The sequence below is a fragment of the Littorina saxatilis genome, linkage group LG17 (genome assembly GCF_037325665.1).
Source record: "Littorina saxatilis isolate snail1 linkage group LG17, US_GU_Lsax_2.0, whole genome shotgun sequence".
Classification (NCBI taxonomy): Eukaryota; Metazoa; Mollusca; class Gastropoda; order Littorinimorpha; family Littorinidae; genus Littorina; species Littorina saxatilis.
This window is the reverse complement of record NC_090261.1, coordinates 36,171,679-36,195,219: the sequence shown is the minus strand read 5'-3', so window position 1 is coordinate 36,195,219 and position 23,541 is coordinate 36,171,679. Positions and strand designations below refer to the sequence as shown.

Here is a 23,541-nt window from a genome sequence, read left to right as displayed (position 1 = left end):
ACCTATATTTCACTGGTCTGTAGCTTGATTTCAGCTAGTGATCGTTGTTACAACACATCGATGAAACTGGGAAAACACATATGCACGCAAATGAACACACACACACACACACACACACACACACACACACACACACACACACACACACACACACTGACGTAAGTCCTGCAGGGCGCCTTCCAATCACCCCCCCCCCCCCCCCAGCTCAGGGAGTCGTTTTGCAGAGGCCCCCAAAATGACGTCATTTCTCTGACGTCACCAGTAGCTAAGGATGCTCAAGGTACCCGGAGTTTCGGGCGATGCGGTGATGATACGGGTGTCTGTCACCAGCATTTGCTGCAGTCGGGTAGGATTACGATGGGCCACGTTGAGTTTTTTGCCCTCCTGAAAAAATCCACAAAAGTTTTTACAAAAAAAACAAAAACATCAACAACCAAACGGACAATAATTAAAAGGAGAAGAAAAGAAAAAAAGACAGGACAAAACAAACAGACAGGAGACATGAAGAACAGATACATGGGTGTATAGATCTGTATTCTCCACGTCCCTAAACGGTAACATAACTCATGATTACGAGAACAGTATTCATAGCACCCCTGTTTTGAATCTTACGGAGGAGGTAAATAAATCTTCCCTCCCAAGAAAAATATCATGCATACAACCACAGATGTGTTCAAGCGTGTGAATAGGATAAGTGAAGGACTGGGTGGCCGAGTGGTAACGCACTTGCGCTCGGAAGCGAGAGGTTGCGAGTTCGACCCTGGGTCAGGGCGTTAGCAATTTTCTCCCCCCTTTCCTAACCTAGGTGGTGGGTTCAAGTGCTAGTCTTTCGGATGAGACGAAAAACCGAGGTCCCTTCGTTGTACACTACATTGGGGTGTGCACGTGAAAGATCCCACGATTGACAAAAGGGTCTTTCCTGGCAAAATTGTATAGGCATAGATAAAAAAAATGTCCACCAAAATACCCGTGTGACTTGGAATAATAGGCCGTGAAAAGTAGGATATGCGCCGAAATGGCTGCGATCTGCTGGTCGATGTGAATGCGTGATGTATTGTGTCAAAAAATTCCATCTCACACGGCATAAATAGATCCCTGCGCCTTGAGTCCGAGTCTGGAGATACGCGCGCGATATAAGACTTCATATAACATCCTTCCACTTGGACACATACCCAGACTCTGCAACTCGGCTGCTTTCTGTGCACAGCGGGAATGTGTTCCCTGAATTAATTTCCCAACATGGCACCAGTTTCAATCCATGATTTTAATTCAACAATTTATTCCCGCCCTTTACAGCAAGCTGTTGATTTTTTCGAAAGCAGAAGAACAATGGTGGCTACGCGTTGGAGCTAAGAAAACACAAGGTTGAGAATTAATAATTATTGTTACTTCGTCGTCTTCGTAAATACGTGCGTACAGTATAATTATTTGGATCGTTTTATTTGTTGATTTTTGGTTTATGTCTTAGTAAAAGGATGAGCTTGTTCCTGACCTGTGTTGGTGAATATGATTAGTTACGCCAGAAGGATGGTGCCTTTAAAATAAATCACAGCATCGGTGAACATACAAACAAACATCAAATCCTGATAGTGTACATGCACACAAAAAAGGGGTAATGTTCGATACTAAATTGGGCGCAGTCGACTACGCGAAGTCTACTTCACGAAGCTCGCAGCACGAAGCTCTGGCACTGAATTTTCGGTAAAACGACTTTGCGAAGACATCACAAAGTCAACTTCGAACTCAATTAAGAAAAGCATCAGGAGGAACGACAACATTCTTTTGCATGACGTGACAACTTTATGATGAGCAAAAGAAAACACTTCGAAAATAACATACAATGATCAAAGGCACGTTATACTCGCTTTTTATATTTAGTCAAGTTTTGACTAAATATTTTAACATCGAGGGGGAATCGAAACGAGGGTCGTGGTGTATGTGCGTGCGTGTGTGTGCGTGCGTGTGTGTGTGTGTGTGTGTGTGTGTGTGTGTGTGTGTGTGTGTGTGTGTGTGTGTGTGTGTGTGTGTGTGTGTGTGTGTGTGTGTGTGTGTGTGTGTGTGTGTGTGTAGAGCGATTCAGACTAAACTACTGGACCGATCTTTATGAAATTTGACATGAGAGTTCCTGGGTATGAAATCCCCGAACATTTTTTTCATTTTTTTGATAAATGTCTTTGATGACGTCATATCCGGCTTTTCGTGAAAGTTGAGGCGGCACTGTCACGCCCTCATTTTTCAACCAAATTGGTTCAAATTTTGGTCAAGTAATCTTCGACGAAGCCCGGGGTTCGGTATTGCATTTCAGCTTGGTGGCTTAAAAATTAATTAATGACTTTGGTCATTAAAAATCGGAAAATTGTAAAAAAAAAATAAAAATTTATAAAACGATCCAAATTTACGTTTATCTTATTCTCCATCATTTGCTGATTCCAAAAACATATAAATATGTTATATTCGGATTAAAAACAAGCTCTGAAAATTAAATATATAAAAATTATTATCAAAATTAAATTGTCCAAATCAATTTAAAAACACTTTCATCTTATTCCTTGTCGGTTCCTGATTCCAAAAACATATAGATATGATATGTTTGGATTAAAAACACGCTCAGAAAGTTAAAACGAAGAGAGGTACAGTAAAGCGTGCTTCGAACAGATAAACATGTAAAGTGAAAGCAAAATCGACACGTCTACTCGTCTCTCTCTCTCTCTCTCTCTCTCTCTCTCTCTCTCTCTCTCTCTCTCTCTCTCTCTCTCTCTCTCTCTCTCCCTCTTTCTCTCTCTCTCTCACTCTCCCCCTCTCTCCCCCTCCCTCCCTCCCTCTCTCCCTCCCTATCTCTTACTCGCAAACACCATAAATATTATATATGTATTCCCAAACGGATGTTTGTTTTGATGTACAATTTTCATTCAATTTTCTTTTCATGTTTGCAAGCTTTTAATTTAAACTGTACAATAGCCGCCATTTATATTATATGTAATTTTCTAGAAATAGTGAACACCACTATAAGCATTATGCTTGTTGTTGTTTACTCAATATGCGTTTTTTGTAAATAATGCACAAACGTTAAATAAAACAGTTTAAACCAGATAGAGAAAAGCGTGCTATCCTTCTCAGCGCAACTACTACCCCGCTCTTCTTGTCAATTTCACTGCCTTTGCATCGAGCGGTGTACTGACGATGCTACGAGTATACGCTCTTGCTGAAAAATGGCAGCTACTTGACTAAATATTGTATTTTCGCCTTACGCGACTTGTTTTAATAGTGTTATCTGCAATGCACTATACATAAATTATATATAATAATCGTCCTATGTGGTTGCTGAGCCCTATAATGGAAAGTGAAGGAGAGAAAGTACACCCACTCGGTATCCTTTGTTTACCCCCTCTTCCCTGTTTGACATTTTTTTTTGCGAAAGAAACCAAGGGGTCTGACAATGATCGAGTATATTGTTCAAAGGTCAACGCGATAGCGAAAAAGATGAAAAACGCTTCTCCCGACGGGAGAGGCCAAAAAACCCTAGGAGAATTAGAATGTACCAAGTCAGAGACATAGCAACGGATTGCGAGAAAAGGAGGTTTGGGTAGATGAGGGGGAGGTGGAGGTGTCCGTTAATGCTTTTGTGTGTGTGTGTGTGTGTGTGTGTGTGTGGGTGTGTGTGTGTGTGTGTGTGTGTGTGTGTGTGTGTGTGTGTGTGTGTGTGTGTGTGTGTGTGTGTGTGTGTGTGTGTGTGAGGTTAATGAGGGGGCTTGGGGCTCAAAGTAATGCCTTAGTTATTATCTCTTTTGACCATCTTACCGAAGACTTGATAGTTGATCTTTGGGGTGGATAGTGTTGGTGAGGCCTATAGGATTGTATGTTCTTGTTTTTGTGAGTTTGGAAAGGGGGTTGCTGGTTGGGAGAAGGCCTAGCCTAAGCCGGTGAGGATGGTGTTTGGGTGTCAGTCTTGGGGGGGGGGGGGGGGGGAGGCGGGGGGCATTCACATTAATACCATTATATCTTCAAATTTCGACCGTCTGACGTTACGCAGGCCACGGGGTCCTCCCGATGCGGGGAGCGAGTTGTCTACCCTGATGCATTGTGCACTGTCACCGGGGGGCCACGTGATCGATTATGGCGCCGGGCAAAGGTCACGTGATCCGCCCACAGAGGGAAAACAATCTCCCTCCAAGTGCTAATTGTCAGCCAGGGCCCGCTTGAAAACGATCGGATGACAGACACGTAGTTTAAAGTGCGAGCACTACAAAATTTATCACGTCATGGTTCAGTTCAGTTCATGCATAGGTTTGGCTTACTTCTGCTTTATGGTTTTCTCTTGGTTAAATGAGGAACTGGCTTAGATTAAAAAATAGTTTGTAGATATGCATTACGACAGTGCTGCGTTTCATATTACTCAAAGAGTTTAGCTAACTCTAGGTTTGGGGAAGTCGGGTAGTGACTCAGTTTAAATAACGTTTAAATCTTTGAAATAAGATGTGGCCTTTTTCGGCTTGCTAAATGCAGGTACTGATTATCTGCGAGGCCGTTCGTGTAAATGACATGACATTTAAAAGGGTGAGCACTCCGAAATGTATTACATGAGTGTTGAGTTTCATGTTACTCACTCAACAAATAGTTTACCCTGCTTTATGTATTCTGGGGTAAGTGGAAAGTTATGTTAGCTTTTCAAGGAATTTGATCATTCTTCCTTCAAAACGATCATGTGACAGAAACAAAGTTTAATGTATGTTTTTAGGACAATAATACGTGCTGAGAGAGGAAATCTGGCCATTGCCGGAGTCCCTGCACAACAAGCTGTACGGGCCAGTGGCTGCGCTGCAGAGGACCACTAATTATATCTCAAGATCTGGACTCCAAGTGTGATCGGCGATCGAAAAGAAGAAGAAGAAGAAGGACAATAATACTTACCCTGTAATCCCAAATGACGATTTTCTTCTGGTCCCCACCACTGACCAAGCGTTCGTTGTTGATGTGCAGACACCTGACCACACCCAGGTGTTCCTTCAGGCAGTGAATCAGCGATCCTGCAACATGCACGTTGTATGCTCTTAAGTATGTTAGTGGTAATAAGTCTGCCAAAAGATAGGTGCTAGCCATCAAACGGTGGTCAGTTCAGAGCCTTTGACACCACCTGTTGAGCTAGCTCCTCGATCGAGGTAGGAAAAGGGTCGACTTAACAAGGTTCAGAAGTTCTGATTGACGTTTTTATTTATTTTTAATTTTTATTTAAAAAAACCACTTAAAAAAAACTGTTTAGTAAAATGTGACTTCTAGGTAATTTTTCATGCGATGAATAAAAGGTGTCCCAACCTGATGGCTGTAATAATTTCCAAGTCACCTTTAATCAGTTGCTGTTGGTCAAATTAGTCACAATGTCTACGGCCAAAATGATATCAACAACTCCGACTATTTCTTTAGATATAAGCTTTCAAGAAACAAAGTGACACAAATTGAAAAGAAATCAAGAAAAATGACGCGCACTATTGCACAGATTAAAAATCACGATATGATTAACACAGACTGAATCTGTCTCAAGTAAATTAAGTAAAAGCCAGGAACTTTCAATCATAGTTGTTTGATTTATTTTTCCTATACAAGATAGGTCAAAAGGGCAGTTGACGCAACCTGCACGTGCGCATCGGAGTTTAGATATTTTTTTTGATGCAATCACACACAGACTACGTTTCGCCACCCTTACACACGCCGATTTGACACCTCTTCAACAATATATCGCAAATCTTCTGAACATAAAGCGTACAGGTTTGAACCGTCCGCACATACACAATTTGCATCGTGTTCGTGTAATCACAGCAAGTTTTCCCTTTATTGACTTTTTGAACCACCAGAGTGTTCCTTGTGAACAATGTTCCTTATTTCTTTCATTGAGGTAAGAGCTATGTCCTTAATTTCAATAGAATATGCTTACGAATTGCCTCTAAAATACTCCTGACTCTGAATAGTTCTGGTAAGGTAGAAAGGTAAAAGTATATTGGAAATGAACAAGCCGAACCGAAAGTAGATGCTTTTTTCGTTTTTATACCAGTGTGAAGACAACTTCGGGAAACCCCTTTGCAGTGATAGAATACTGGTCGAGGGGAACCCCCTAGCATTACTCAAAGTTCAGTATACTCTCAGGAGCAGCGTTGAAAGTTCCTTGTTTTGCTAGTGTAGATTGTTCTTGCCGCGTATTGTATTGTATTGAATTGAAAACATTCAGCACAGAGCGTATGGGTATCGAGTATAACGCTAAATAGATTGTGAAAATGTTCCTGTAACGGATTATTTTGGGTCAGCTGCCTCGATCGCATTCGAATTTGAAATGCCAGCATTATAAAAACAGACTGACATTAAGCATACCATAGCTAAACCGAGTAGATAAGCCATCACAAGCATTACCTATGCAAGGCGTGCAAGTTTACCGCATAAAATGGCAGAAACACGTAACTTTTAGACAAATAGCATCAATCAGCGGAGATAGTAACTGTCCCCGAAGAAGAACTTTACCAGATCTCTCCAACGTAATTAGTCCAACGTAAAACGTGTCACAGCTTAATTGAAACCTCAAAAATTATGCAGATCGGCCCAGCGTCTCTTAGTAAACTCAAAGTATTGGGTTTAAAGCGCCGATCAGCGGTTCCGGCATACATACGGATCTATCAGACCAGGATCTCTTAGCTTTAAAATGCTGACACTTTAATCGCAAACTCGGCCGCCAAAAGCGTGCAACAAGTTTAACTGCACAAATCAAGTGGGATGGTATAACTGTCACAGAAGAACCTCGGGATTGATCCGACCATAAGGTCTGCACGGCCTCAGACCAGGATCCCTGAGACCAAAATGCTTACATTTTAATCGTGAAGTTCACGTAAATCGTGCCACAGTTTAATTACACCAATCAAGCAGGATAGTAACTGCCAGCGAATAACGATGCATCAGACTGTGAAGCAGACCAGGATCTCCGAGAACCAATGCTAACATTTCAATCGTAAATTCAACGTAAAGCGTGCCACAAGGTGTGGCGCTAATCGACTGAAACAGTAACTGTCTTGGAAGAAAGATGTGTGGTGCCAGGCACTTCCGAATGCTTAATACTGACATGTTTAACAGCACATTTACTTTTAGAGGCCGCAATCTAATGCCAGATACCACCGGATGAGTAGAATGTCAATCTGGGGTGGCACGCACGAGTTTTTGCCCAACTGGATGGGACCCTGCACTTGATCGGATTGGTTGAAATCTCAAACTTGTCTCCATTTTAACCAATTCGACCTAGCGCTTTGTTCCCACCCAGTAGTTCCTCAAATATACTTATCCTAAAAAAGAACCAAAACATGGGCGTCAAAGAATCGTATCTAAATTCAAAGTAAGGAGTGCTGACATTGACTTAATTGCCTTCGTGCTCATGGAGCATACGAGAGAAATACATTATAGCATGTTTGTCTCAGTTAAAGTTGCAACGTATGCCATAAATGTTCTTCCGATTCAAAATGACAGACACAGTTCGTAAAGGGATTTACGGTACGATGAACATCCAATGTTCTTTTTTCTGCTCAAAACAACAGGATGCGTTTCACTATGGTTTCCATGGCCCTTTAAATATTCCATGTCACTTCAGGTTGCTGTCATATTTTGACATCTGCAGCCGACGACAGACAGACAACATGTTGCTTGGGCAAATGAGTCTGCTAATTGTCCATAAAAAAAGTCAAGAAAAAGCTTAATTCCGAGAAGACATTCAAAACACGCTGAGTCAGCTTAAAGGTTCATACCTTCTCGTGTAAGCGAGCATATACAGGGTGTCTAAAAACAAAAGTACCCGATTATCTTTCAATACTACAGACAAGTCAGTCACTTTATGGAAATCATTTTTGCGTGATATTGTAGTCAGTTCATAGAAGTTTTGTCCCCAGTTCACAGCTTTCAGTTGAGATCGTCTGTTTCTTCACACCACGTGATCAATGTAGCCACCCCGCTTTTCAATGACAGACTACATCCTCATTGCGATATTGTTCATTACATCGGGGAATGTTTTCTGTGGGATGTTCTGGATTTCTCTGAGAATGTTTGCCTTCAGTTGTTGTAGGTATCTTGGTCTGGGGTATTTAGTCTGGTTTTTAGCGTATTAGCTTACATATCAGTTTTTCCATTTCTCGGTACTGATGTTTTAATGTCTTTTTGGGTACTTTTTTTTTAAGACACCTCAGATCTTCCCAAGATGTTACATAGAAACAAGTCGCGTAAGGCGAAATAACAACATTTAGTCAAGCTGTCGAACTCACAGAATGAAACTGAACGCACTGCATTTTTTCACCAAGACCGCATACTCGTAGTTTCGTAAGTCCACCGCTCGTGGCAAAGGCAGTGAAATCGACAAGCCAGAATAGTGCGGTAATGGTCGCGCTGAGCAGGATAACACGCTTTTCTGTATCTCTATTCTTTTTAGCGTACTGAGTTTGTTTTTAATCCAAACATATCATATCTATATGTTTTTGGAATCAGGGACCGACAAGGAATAAGATGAAATTGTTTCTAAATCGATTTCGGACAAGTAATTTTAATCATAATTTTCATATTTTTAATTTTCAGAGCTTGTTTTTAATCCAAATATAGCATATGTATATGTTTTTGGAATCAGAAAATGACGAAGAATAAGATGAAATTGTTTTTGGATCGTTTTAAAAAAACACAATTTTAATGACAAGTTTCCGATTTTTAATGACCAAATTCATTAATTATGTTTTAAGCCACCAACCTGAAATGCAATACCAAAGTCCGGCCATCGTCGAAGATTGCTTTGCCAAAATTTCAATCAATTTGATTGAAAAATGAGGGTTTGACAGTGCCGCCTCAACTTTTACAAAAAGCCGGATATAACGTCATCAAAGGTATTTATCGAACAAATAAAAACGTCCGGGGATATCATTACCAGGAACTCTCATGTCAAATTTCATAAAGATCGGTCCAGTAGTTTAGTCTGAATCGCTCTACACACACACAGACAGACAGACAGACAGACAGACACACACACACAAACACACACACAGACACAGACACACACACACACACACACACACACACACACACATACACCCCGACCCTCGTCTCGATTCCCCCTCTATGTTAAAACATTTAGTCAAAACTTGACTAAATGTAAAAAGAGCATCCTTCCACTTGGACACAAATTAAAAATCAACAGTCTGACTGCTTTGTGTGTAGTGTGTGATTATTTTGTTTGAATTCATCTTGAAAATAACACCTATGTCAATTTGGTAAAAATCAATTCAGCATCAAACTCCAGCTCTGCACAGAATACAACCAAGCTTTTGATCTTTGGTTTATGTCTAACTGAAAGGATGCTCTTTTTCCTTTGCCTGGCCAGATCTAGCTGTGACGTCAGTTGAACATCATCTTGTACGCGGGAAGGACGGTTCCTTTAAAAGAAAAACACACACTAAGTGCTTCAAGGCAGACTATAAACCATGCCAAGAAGCACACACTCACCCATGATGGGGACCATTCATAAAAACGCCTTCAAGACGTGTACATATGTCCTACCTACGTAACAATAACATCACGTGCGACAGAACAAGAACATTTAAGCACGGCAAGCACTTTAAGTGACAACTATTTCTTTTTGCTGTCACATATATCTATAGCACACACCTCCGGTCCGCTGCACCGAAAGTGAGGAACATGTCCTCTCCAACCTCATGGCCCCAGTCATGAAAACTGGGCCATGCACAATTTATAGTCGTTATGGAGTCATTGCACGTGTCTGACCTACATTCCGTGATACTTTTGTACTGCCTACCACACCACCCAGTGTCTCGCGACTGTTACTTGAAAGGTACACTCTTTCTCGTGAAAATATTTCGGCTCAATATCTAAGATTTGTCCAGGTTGTTATAGTGGATAAGACCATCCCTCCACTTGGGCACATACCAACAATCTAAATCCTGACCGTTTGCTGTGATGAGTTGGAATTTTTAGGAATGAATTTCTAAGAAAATGGGTTTCTACGAAATGTAAACATCCAACAACAGCAACAAAGACCCACGGTGTGCAGAGATCGCACAGGCTGTTCATTTTTGGTATGTGACCCAGTGCAGGGATCGTCTTATTACACGTTAAAGTCTGTCCAGATCCGAGATTGTGAGAAAAAAGTTTTACACGGGAAGGCGGCTGTGACTCACTATTAACAGCTAAATATCGGACCCTATTGCTACGCTGAAAATACAATAGCGATTATATAGCTGTTCTGACCTTGATTTGTTGTTCCAAACTTACAAAATGACAGTTTTTGCGTCGAGGCGTTGATCTCAGGTTTTGATAGCAGACGCCGTTTCTTATGCGCATTAGTTTTGCGCAGGCGCCACACTGACTTTGGAAAAAAAACTCGATTTGACAACACAGCTGTTAAACAGCTTTTTATTAGTTCATTCGTATACAACAAAAAGAAGTTTGAGTTTTTATAATTTTGAAGAAGACGGCTACTTATGACGAAGACCAAAACACAACATCAACGGAAAACTAGAAACAATTGAAGAACTAGGATGCAACAAGGGGAGGAGAAGAGAACAGCTAATCCGTACAACGCGAGCAGACGGCAGCGATGTTTTCAGTTTGGGTGAATGGCATTTATACTTGTCTCGTCATGAAGCGAATTTTTCAACCTCAGTTATAAACGACTACATGAATGTTAGTGCCATGGGTTGTACATCAATACTTCAGAAGGGAAGTGGGGTATTTAGTGTGGAGTTACGAGATAAGAAAAGCCGAATGCGAAAGTTTGTGTCAGTCGGCAACAGTGAGCTCACACATGGCACACAAAAACGCTGTTCCGCTTTACTCCCCTGTTTGTACTACATCTTTCGACTTTGGGCATTTTGTGGTGTTTAGGGACAGAAAATAATTGGTTTAGTCCTGTTTCATCGGGAAGTTAGCAGAAAAGGGTTGCTATCGACATTTGTAAAGCTGAAAAACATTCCCGAGAAGAATTTCAAGTTGTCAGTGTATGCTGTTGTCGATTAAAACATCGCCGCGTGGTACATATGGGTAAACCGGAACCATGCGTCTTTGTTATTCAATATAATTGCCAATATGCTTTTGGATATTGGCAAAAATGGCCGACTTCCGTAGCATTATGCTTTGATGATCGGAAGAGACCATCCAATCACAGCCCTCGAATTCCCCCACGTGTCCATCAGAATAGCTATACTGTATACGGAATAAGATCAAGAGGTAACTCGTAAAGTTCTGTTCACATGGTCAACTTACTGCTGATTTGGCCTCGCCCACTTCTACGCGACAATATTCGCTGACAATTATTTTGCGAAATGTTTCAAACAAAATAAACGCCAAAACAAAGAAAATGTCACTATCATTTGTACATTTTGTATACCAGCCTCATGTCAGTGGCGCTGCAGGCTTACTACATATATATAAGACAGCTCTCGTCCAAAATGGGTTAACTTGACTTGCCTGCACTTTACCGGTAGTTCAGCATTTTCCTTTTTGTCCAAAGAGAGCTAGAGGAAAAGCATTACCGATGCAGGGGTTTGTTCGGTGCCAGTATAATGCGAGCCACATGCATGGTTTAAACCTCGACACACCCACCCAGGTGACAGAAATTCAGTCTCCTTGCAAGCACAATGTGACTATGCAGTTCGCAGGAAAATTGCACAATATGGAGGTTATATAGACTATGACACACACGTGCACCTGCGCAAGCAAGCATACACGCACGCGCACACAAACAAACGCGCGAGCACACACACACACACACACACACACACACACACACACACACACACACACACACACACACACACAAACAAACGCGCGAGCACACAGACACAGACACAGACACACACACACGGCACACACAAACACACACACACACACCACACACACACACACACACACACACACACACACACACACGCACACGCACACGCACACTTCAGACGTGTTCCAGAAAGAACAAAAACAACACACAAACAAACAAACAAAATTGAAACACTACCAGAAACCCTTCAAAACATGGAGAAGACCTGGACACAAAACTCACCTAACAAAACAGGACTGGGTTCTAGAATGACAGAGGGCGAGACCCTCTTGGCTCTCAGGCCGTGACGCTGGCAGATTTAGGGGCCCTTGGCACGACAACATATACATCTGTCAGACCTTTTTTTCTCCAATGCAGCCAGATTAAGACAAAAGAAAACAGGCCGGATCTGCTGAGATTCGTGTTATTTGAGACCATAGGAGCAAATGCTGTTTATACCTATCTGAGGATGTTTGTTGTGACCCGGAATATGAGAGATGTGTCGGACAAAAGGGTTCAGAAAAGACCATCGATTATTGTGCGAACCAAGAAAAGATCATGTAAGTGGTACTTTGATTGGGTAATCATTTCTCATTGCGCACTACTGAACACACTTATTAATACACAAACTAACAACTAACTCACTCACTCGCTCGCTGGCTGGCTGGCTCGGACTGGCTGACTGACTGAGAATCTAGCTAACTTTTACCAACTAACCGCACACACACACACACACACACACACACACACACACACACACACACTGACACACGCACCAATGCACACAACCAACCAACTAATAGAACATAACATCCTCACTGACACAAACACACCAATGCACACAACCAACCAACTAATAGAACCTAACATCCTACAACACAATCCCAAGACCCCAGCAGCAACGAAAACACAGACGTAAAAAAGCCCTGATGTCAAAAAGTCTACAATCCCAAACACAAGATAAGAAAACAGCCTACACCTGACGTACAGATTCACTTCGTTAAATGTCACTAATGAGAGGCCGGCTTATCTGTTCCCCCACAGGCTGCTCTATACCTATACAGACATTGCACTTTTAAAGGTACCGTACTTCACGTGTAAAGGAAAACCACGCAAAGGAGATCGGTCCAGTCTTGAACATGAGATGAGAGAATTCACCCGGCCCATCCGAAATTAATTCCTCCTAAAATTCCCATACGTATATTCAAAGGCACACTCGAGCTCCTTGCGAATACAGATTGTCTCACCATCTTAGATCCGACCAGGCTTTTACATGGGATAGGACCATCCCTAAACTTGGACACAAATTAAACAAATCCCTAACTGCTTGCTGTGGTGAGTTGTATTTTGTTTTCTTTGGATGAATTCATTTCTTTAATTAATCTTACGAAATTAATTCATCAACTGTTCACAGAGAGCACCAAGGCTGCTCATTACTGATATGTTGCCAAGTAGAGGGATGGTTGTATCTCAATTAAAAGCCTTAACTTCTTCTTCTTCTTCCGCGTTCATTGGCTGAAAACTCCCACGTACACGTGTGTGTTTTTGTGTGTGTGCATAAGTGGGTTTGTATGTGTGTGACCGTTTTTACCCCGCCATTTTGGCAGGCCGCCATACGCCGTTTTCGGTGGAAGCATGTTTGTGCTTGTGACATGGATTACAGGATCTTTTTCTCGTGCGCATTTGGTCTTGTGCTTACGTGTACGCACGAAGGGGGATAAGGCTCTAGCATGTCTGCACAGAAGTTGACCTGGGCCGTAGATCAAAAAAAGGCGCGGCCGGGATTCGAACACGCGACCTTCCGCATAGGAGGCCGGCGTCTGATTCACCAGGCCACTGTGCCCGTTTAAATGCCTGAACGAATTTGATATGATTTACAAGAGGGTAGATTAGACTGGAAGGAAAGCATCTTTAACGCTGGCGGCAGCGTACTGCTCACACTCAAACACAACAGTGGAACCGGGGAGGAACATTTATCTTCACACCTGGGGAGGGAGGCTTACAGTCTCCCAGATAAGCAGGAAACCGTCAATTAGTAATTAAGCCATTCCTAGACCGACGAAGCAAGGGTCCAAAGGAAAGACATCAGCTGAAAAGGTGGGAATTGAGAGAAATTTGAAATTAGGTTCCTTAAAATATTATAACATTGAAAAACATCCGAATTCATTTTCTTACAAAAGGAGCAGTTGGAGCACTCAAAATCACTATTTTTGAACTGGTAAACGCTACACTTGGAAGAATCTGAATTGAAATGTTCTTTTTTCAATTTTATTTTTTAATTGTTTTTGGCCTGGAACAACCTAGACTGAGCAATGGTATATAGAAGCTAGTTCAACTGTTCAATTGTGTGTGTAGCCGATCCGTTCACAGCCAAGACAATGATATATCTCTTGAAAAGCTTTTTCTGCGAGTGAAGGATACCGACTTGCCACTAGAACAGTGAAAGACAACGACCAGAAACAAATGGAACCAACCCTGACCTTAAAACAGGCATGATATGCATTAAAAACTTTGCCATCGGAGGACGTAAATTCAGAATGTTTTAGCAGCCAATGAGACTGCGTCTGGTCCAATCTGCACGTGGCGGTCTGAGCAGCCAATCAGAGGCGTCAGAATGATGCAGAGACGCCCTCTGGCGGGGAGAATAAGCCCGGGGCGATAATGCGCCAATGTCTAATCAGACTAATGGCAGCTGATAATCCCTCGGCGGGGCCAAGGAATGGAGATGTCAAGATGGTTTGAAAAGTCGTGAAAAAACGGATTAAAAAGAACAGAAGGAAAATAGTGAGAGAGAAAGAGAGAGAAAGAGAGAAAAATGGAACAAAAAAGTAACAGGCGAAAGTAGTGAAAAATCGGATTAAAACGTAACAGGCAGGGAGAAAAAAGAAGAAAAGGGCAGATTAACCCTTGTTGCCATTTTGCTGGCCCCACCAAAACATTTTGTCAGCCTAATCGGGTTAACGCATGCTGGTTGGAATTATCGGCAACACAATGCAAGGCGTCACCGTACGATCCCGTTCAGTTACGTGTGTGAGTCAGAAGGATAGAAACTGATGCTTGAAAATAAAACCTTTTGGTAACAGAACGACGAATGTCACCCTTGCTTATTTCAGCGGAGATAAAATAAGACTCGCGAAGAAAAAGAACGTGACTTTAAATAGTATGACACGTACAGTGACACTTTTTCACCGTGCAATCAGTCTTTTACGAAATATATTCATTAAAAGAAATCCTACTGTGCACAAAGAGCATCCAGGCTGTTCATTTTCGGTATGTGGCAGAGTGGAGGGATGGTCTTATCCCATGTAAGCCTGGCCAGATCTGAGAAGAGTGTACCTATTAATCAAAGACAGCAACGGTCTATCTTCTAAAACAACCAAACTCAGGCGAAAATCTGAACCAAATTCCACAACCAGTACTAAACATGAACTAATATACCGCCGCTTGAACTAAAAACTACAACCTGATCAAAGAATTTCTATTGCTAGCGCAGCAGTAGAATATCTTTGAACTGATTCCTATACAGTTCAGAGACATCCTGCTTGCTGCCGCGCGAGCAGAGAAATGTTTCCCTCTTTATCTTCACTGGGCGGGCAGCAAAACCCATCCACGCGGAGGTGTTTTCAGACAGGTCAGACACTGTGTGTATACCAGAAGATGATCTCAGTCCAATCAGCTCTCTGCTGCTTGTTCTATCTCTCTCTTCTCTGACCGCCTGCACTCTCTCACTCTCTGCACTCCTCCTCCCTGCCTTAAATTTACAAGGGTACTGAGTGCACCATCTGAGCTCCCATACACCGACACAGACTCCCCTTCCCCAGGTAAAAGCGAGCGAAAGCACACTGTGTTTGACATGCAATGAATCAACGAAATCCGTGTCGGTTTAGACGTTTCCACTCGCAGGGGCTGACAAGGTGCAGCTCCCCTCCTCATCCACCACCCACATCGCTCTGACCCTAGTTTCTGGGGGAACAGAAAACTGACTGGTTTTGTTGGTGGTGGAAAATAAAATACACCCCCCCCCCCCCCACCACCAACACGCTGTGCTTCACGTGCCGAAGTTCCCTGTGCAGGGAGTCAGTGCATCAGGTATGACAGCAGCGCACCTGCTTTTCATTAGCGCCTGTGTTCAGAGTTGTTTTATTGTTTTATTTTTGTATGATTAGTCCCCAACACTGCAACCGCGAACACACGCTGGCATAATATTATAGAGGCCCGTTTATGGGTCCGTTGTCAGGAAAAGCCGGGTGGATGATACGAAAACACAGGTAAAGATAGTACTCTGCTATAACTTTTGGGGTTTGTGCGGGTTGTGAAAGAGTGAATACTCTTGCTTTCATTGAGGCAAACTTTCCCACATGACTATATAGGCCAGCCACTAGCGAGGGCTGTGTTTGAAACACGTGAACAGAGAGCACGTGTGGAAAGTTTGCCTCAACAAAAGCACGAGTATTCATTCTTACACAACCCATACAAACCGCCGGACAGAGTTATTTGCGGAGTTCGTCTATTCCTATAGATATACGGAACAAGAATGGAAACCGCTATAACGAGGCGAGAGTTTGACTGAAGAGAGGGTGCTGGTGTATTCAATATGGGTGGGGCGAGGTACGCTAGGAAGGTGTGATGAGCAATTAGCAACACCTGCCTTCCTTTGCAATCAGCGGCAGCATACCTTGGTGACTGATGGCAACGGTGAATCATTCTTGTGTCAGCCTTGCCAATCAGTGCATTCCGACCGCCATGCTGACACACACACATACATACACGAGCCAGAAAGTCGATAGTTTTTAGGCAGTTTCAACCTCGCTTCTAGTGAAGGTGCAACATTGCTGGCACAAACTAAAAAGCGAGAAACCTTGAGTTGAGTCAGATGACACAGGAAAAAATCATACAAATAAAAAAAGAACCGAAAAAAGGGATACAATGGATAAGAGGATAAGGATGAATACTCTTGCTTTTTATTGAGGCAAACTTTCCACACGTGCTCCCTGTCCACGTGTTTCGAACACACACCCTCGCTTGTGACTGGCCTATAAAATCACGTGGGAAAGCTTGCCTCAATGAAAGCAAGGAAGCATGCACGAGGTGGACTATAGCTGTCACTTCTGACAGTAAGACAAGACACACAAACACATTTATTCAAATCTGACCATCTTGCCAGAGACTGATCACAACCAACGTTTTGTGAGATACGTTTTGTTAAATTGTCTGCCTGTCCACACAAAAAAAGACCATTGGGGCAATGTACTCAAGTTGTCTTGTTTTGTTTAAAACAGTCTTGATTTGTTAAAACGTTCCAGTACCTTACCATGTTTCTTTTTTGACACAAAAACAAGACATGTCAGTACAACCCGTGAGAGCCACACTATTGCCAGGCATGCTGACCCGGAGTACACAATCCACTAAAAGTTTTGGGTTGTACTGTCTCAATAGATAAAACCAACAATGACACAAAACCAGGGAACAAAGGAACATTTGGTGGAAACAAAAGACTGCGGGCGGCACTGTCACCTTCCATCTATTATTCTCCAGATTGGGGGCGGGAGGTTGGGTGGGCAAAGCCTGGACCAATTACTGTCAATTTGTTGATAAACAGTCCCAGGAGTCTGCCCCCCCCTCCCTTCCTTCATCCTTTCCCGGTGCCCCCCTGCGGCTGGCACATCTGCTTGCCACAATCATCACATTCTTTTCTTTATTTTCTTTGTTTCTGTGTTATTTTGTGTATTTCGTGCAGGTACAGCATATAATATGGCTCTGTGTCTAGGCTTAGAAACACACTGGTTTGCAGAAATGCAATGCATTCTCCGATTATAATTCAGTTGAACTATAACTTTATAACGGTCAATGCCGCCTACGTAGAACAGAAAAAAAAACACACGCTTCAATCGAAGTGAAACTATCGCTGAAATGACTCGCAAATACAAAAAAAGTAAAACAAGAACAACAACAAAACACCGCGAAATTCTGAGTAATTGAAGATTCATTCCAATGTAGAAAGCAGTGAAACTGGGAAGCACACACATGATAAGCAACACAAATTCCAATTCCAAACCAAATCCACCCCAACTAAAAAGTAACTGCAAAGTTCCTGTACCACGATTTTGTTCCGAAAGTTCATCATGATGCGGGGTGCTCGTTCGGTTGCGCATTAGTGTCAAGACTAGATTAGCTGGCTGGAAAGATTATACTGTCACTTTTCACAAGTGCTGTTTCGCAGGCAGTAGATAATAACAACCGGAGTGGCGGATGCATCTGACACAGTTTTGTATTACTTCACCTCCGCGGTGAAATGATTAAATATAAGGGTTTAAAGGGTTAAAGGATACTCGTTACAGTTACTGCGTCAAACTCCTTCGACGATGGCAGCATCTATGACTCCTTCTACGGTTATTAGCTGAAACTCCCACGTTCAATCGTATTTCTGAACTAGTTTTGTTTCACGAATGACCGTCTTACACGCACGCACACACGCACGCACGCACACACGCACGCATGCGCGCGCACACACGCACGCACGCGCACACACACCCACAAACACATACTCACACACACACACACACACTCACACACACACACACAAACACACACACACACACACACACACACACACACACACACACACACACGTCAACAAGTTAAGGTAGCGTTACTCCATTTTTGGTTATGCATACTTTGTGTGTTCATGTTTATATAGCCCATAGAACGCTGACATCAATTACATAATCTTTTCCGTGCGTAATTGGTCTTATGCTTGCGGGTACACACGAAGGGGGTATACGGCACAGCAGGTCTGCACGTACGTTGGCTTTAGAGTTCAGTAACATCTCATCCCTGAACCCATCTGGCGCGGCCGCGATACGAACACTCAAGTTACTTTCCAAATGCAAGGAGGTCGAAGCCGTCTTGTCCACGAGGCTATTGCGTCTGTCGAAGGCAACATCGTAGCACCAGAAGGACGACAGTGTTCGTGATTTCGATAACGACAACTACGACGACACAATAGAAGAAGAAAAGAAAAAACCCAGAAGAACAAGGAGGAGAACCACGCCGACACTACCACGAAACAGCCACGCCACCATCACCACTACCGCCCGCAACAACAACCACAAAAAACACGACATAAACACTCGCTCATCACAATCAGGACAAATTAACTCTGATGAGGACATCATTAACAGATCGATGCTGATGTTTTCAATAACTGCGACGAAAACTTTCAAAACAATTTCTGCTTCGACCGGATGTGCTCCATTAAGTTCTTGCCAAAGACTGATGAGGCTGCGCGCGTCAACAGATTATCGTGTCAGATTTGTTGCCAAAATAACTGTGCTTGTTCATTTCCTGTCTATCCTTGCCAAAATTACCAGTCCGTTGATTGACTTGAAATTGCCACGACTATCACTGTTTTCATGCCATGCTGTTTTAAGTTTACGATTCAGAAAAAAAGTATCAAACATAAATGTGGAACTTAAAGGCTGCCCTTTTCGTAGCGTTCATTAATTAATTCCTATTGTTTACATGTGCCAATAATGTTATAAAACTGTACCTAAGGGGATATGATAACGATTGGCTGTAGCTTTCGAATACAGAAAAAATATTTCAGTATTGCAAAGTGGTGTTGATTGTGTCGAATGTAAACAGAACAGTCTCAAAGTGAAAGTGGATGTTTTCCGGAAATTGCGAAGTTAACAAGAATACAGAAAAGCGCGCTTTCCTGCTTAATAGCACAATACGCTACCGCGCTAATCTGGCGTGTCAATATCACTACGTTTTGCACGTGGAAGGTGAGCGATTTCCTTCACGCGGGGATTGACGAAGCTGTACTGTCTGTGTTGACGGTCTAAAAATAGCCCAAGTCCTGGAGAACTGTTGCTAAACATAGCAATAAACTTTATAAAGAATTAATTATTTCTCGTAATTGGTAAGGACTTCAAACCTAAAACTTTGCAGGAAGCTTAATTTATACATCCCCGCAACGATGGGAAAAGCCCGGGAAGTAATTAAAATTATTAAATAGGACTATGTCAGCCTTTAAGGGCAGGAGCTACCTTCAAATCATTTGACCACAACATTCATGAAACAGAACTGTTTGTGTTAAAATTCGGTGTGCTTTTGCTTCAATGTATTTTGCCACCACATGGTCCATTCCTTAACGTGGTGTGGTGGTTTGCGTGTCTCGGTGACCCTAAGAGCTATGCCAGCGGGAGTGTAAACTCCTGGCAGGGCTTCCCAAGCTGGACAGGTCGAAAGGTAGAGGCCAGACTAATATGGACCAACCTTGTGCTCACAGGGCAGGTCCTTGGGCCATGAGCTAAGGGTGAGGTAACCCTGACAGAAACCTCGAGTGCTGAAGACGTATGTGTTGGGCCGCACGGCGCACTCCAACAAACCACAACACTACGCATCAACTGCCATTATGACACTTTGAGACAGAATTGACAGTAATGGTGCTCGCCCTGTGAGGATCCACCAGGCAGGTGCAGCACCGGGCTCCGCGCCTCAAAGGAGTCCACCCTCAGCTACTGGAGGTCCCTTCATCTCGTCTTGTGGAGCCAGGGGACGAGAAAGGAACACGGCCCACATCCTACGAGACTGCAGGAACCACCAGGTGCTGAGAGAGGAAATCTGGCCATTGCCGGAGTCCCTGCACAACAAACTGTACGGGCCAGTGGCTGCGCTGCAGAAGACCACTAATTATATCTCAAGATCTGGACTCCAAGTGTGATCGGCGATCGAAAAGAAGAAGAAGCTTCAATGTATGTAGAGTAATAGTATTTGATAAAAAAACAAAATGTGCTTTTAGATTGACGTAGTAAAAATTATTAAATGAAAGAAAAGCAAAGCGTTGAATCGAAACATGTTAGTTCACGGATGACAAGATAATTTCAACACTATTCATCAGGATGATTTGAACTTTTGCAAAAATGTTTCAGACATGCTGATAAATAATTTGTTCGAACGGATAAGCTTTAGGGAAAAGAAGTTAAAGCGATACACATTTTCCATTTTACATAATATTTTTTACCCACAAAGCAACATTTGTATCTCTTTAACTGTTTTTCCTAGAGAACATAGTTTCATACAAAACATCTATCAGAATGTCTAAAACAATTCTGCAAAAGTTCAAATCATTCTGATGAATAGTGTTGAAATTATCTTGTCATCCGTGAACTAACATGTTTCGATTCAACGCTTTGCTTATTTTTCATTTAATAATGTTTGTTAAAGTCAATCTAAGAGCAATTTTGTTTTTGATCGTTTTCTTTTTCTCTACATACATTGAGTTATGTGGTCAAATGACTTGGCCCTGATAAGAAAAACTGTGTATTTGAAGGTAGCTCCTGCCCTTAAGGAGCTTGTGTCCATCTGCGTGCAGATTTTTTTTCATGCAGGCGCGGGGTGACAAGGTACGAATTTGAAATCGTCCTAACGGAGAAGAGTGTGATTTTCTGTGAACCTGTGCGTTCACGCGCTCTCTTCTCTTATCCATGGCACCAATGAACAATTCGATTCCTCATTTTTTTCTTTGAGAGAGTAACATCACTGAAAGTGACACGGCAGCCAGGAGATCATCAAGCTCCAAAACGTCTGGAACCGAGAATCGCCATCCACAAAGTCACAAGGGAACATGGTCATGACAAGCTCTCCCTGTTCCCTTGTGTTCCCTTGTGTTCTCAACGCTGAATATCTCTCTCCAACCCCACCAAATTATACCCCCTTCTCCCCCTTCTTTCCATAACAATCGTTATCTCAGCCGGCCACGCCTCCTCTTCTACCACAGAAGAGACTGTCAGAATTCTGTCAATGTCAGCTCCGGGAACGCAAAGAATCAAGTCTCGGTCGTCTTTCGTCAAATCTCGGGTGTGGTAAGATCCCCAGCGAGATTTGCTTTTCCCCGGTCTCTCAGTCCGAATCAAAGCCACCGTTTCGTTGATATTGAGGGGAGCAGAAAGTTTGTTTTGAACCCATATTGAGGGAGGAAGAAAGAAAGAGAGAGAGAGAGAGAGAGAGAGAGAGAGAGAGAGAGAGAGAGAGAGACGGACAGACAGACAGACAGACAGACAGACAGACAGACAGACAGACAGAGACGGAGCGAGAGACACACACAGACAGACAGACAGACGGGGGCAGAGAAGCAGAGAGAGAGAGAGTCGGAGTCGGAATGGGAAATTGTATTTGTTAGGCCTCCGGCCCATAACAAGACTGGTGACACATAACACAAGCGAACAATGTTTAAAAGAAGCAACCTTATGGACCTGCATCTTGCAACTGTGCATTTTCCAGAGAATCAGTGCGAAATCGTATTGCTTTGTAAATATACGTTGCTAACTGTCTTCCCACTTGGCCATTTGTAGAGGATAGTAATTGGCACATTCTAAACATGGATGGGTTCCGATAATACTTTGAGGCTATTAATTCAACTCTGATCTCATTATATGCGGGACAAACAAGTAAAAAATGAACTTCCGTCTCAAGTGTATCATCTGAGCACAAAGGGCAAAGTCTGTCTACGTTATTCACATTGGGTTTATACTGTAAATAGTGGTTATTTAAGGGTGACACCAAATCTGAAACGTGCTAACATTTTCCTCAAATGAACATTTCTTATCTGATACAGATAACCACTCATACACAAGGACTGCTTAAATAACGAATACACATGATAAAACACGTGTGATTCAAGGGAACTATGCCAATCCTGTCTAAAGCAATCGACAAGTCTTTGGCGAAATTCTCTTACAAACGTGGTAATATCACCAACATCTTGTGCTTCCCACACTTCACCAAATCCATACTTGTACAAAACATTACGAACGTTACAAGCCCATGTCGTGTAATTTTGCCTTTGTATAGACAATAACATATTATACACTTTCTTGGGGTACCTGTTGCCATCCATCCGAGTTAATCGAAGCCAAAACTTCATACACTTTATGTGCGTTACCACAAACAGAGGATAACGTCCTGTTTCACTGTAAACTATATGCCTTGGTGACTTCGAATGGACACCAACAAACCTTTTAATGGCAGACAAATGTACTCTTTCAACAATTTGTTGATCAGCAGAGAGTCCCCAGACCTCCGAACCGTACGTCAAGATCGGTTGTATTTGACTGTCAAACAGTTTAAAAAACGTACCAGGAGAATATTCCCCAATACTTCATAGAAGTTTGAGGATAGCTGATACTCCCTTTCTCGCGCGATCAGCAAGGTCGTTTAGAGTGTGGGAAAAAGAGATTCTTGTGGACAAATAGACTCCTAAATATTTATACATGTTTACAACTTTCACTTCACTATCACCAAAGAACCATTTTTCTCGTAATGCCAAATGGCCACCGTTTCTAAACACAACTATGTTCGATTTAGCCATATCTACGACTACCTCAAGCTTCTTTGAGGTGGTCAATAAAACATTTAGCTGGTTTTGCAAACCGATGACACTATCAGAGATTAAAACCACATCATCAGCAAACAACAAAATCAATAATTCGACTAAATCCGGTGACCGTGAATTGAATACCGTGTCTTCCATTTGCCATAATGTCTTTTGGTTAATTCGTTAATAAACAATGAGAACAAAATCGGTGAGCAGTTTTCACCCTGTTTTAGGCCGACTGGACACATGAATACATCTGAAAGTTCACCTCCTGCTCGAACACACGTTTTCACTGTCGTATACATACTTTTAAGGGCTAAAACAATCTTTCCAC

At 42.5% G+C, this 23,541-nt stretch overlaps 1 protein-coding gene across 1 annotated transcript in view; it reads right to left on the bottom strand.

The window, feature by feature from the left end:
- Positions 1-218: 218 nt before the first annotated feature.
- The window catches only part of LOC138953366 (F-box/WD repeat-containing protein 7-like), a 49,047-nt gene continuing 25,724 nt past the window's right edge, over positions 219-23,541 (bottom strand). Inside the window, exons 11-12 of the mRNA XM_070325165.1 lie at positions 4,909-5,024; positions 219-384 (exon numbers count right to left, since the gene is read on the bottom strand). Coding sequence (XP_070181266.1) covers positions 256-384; positions 4,909-5,024 — 245 coding nt within the window. The 3' untranslated portion in view covers positions 219-255. The remainder of the gene's footprint in view (positions 385-4,908; positions 5,025-23,541) is intronic.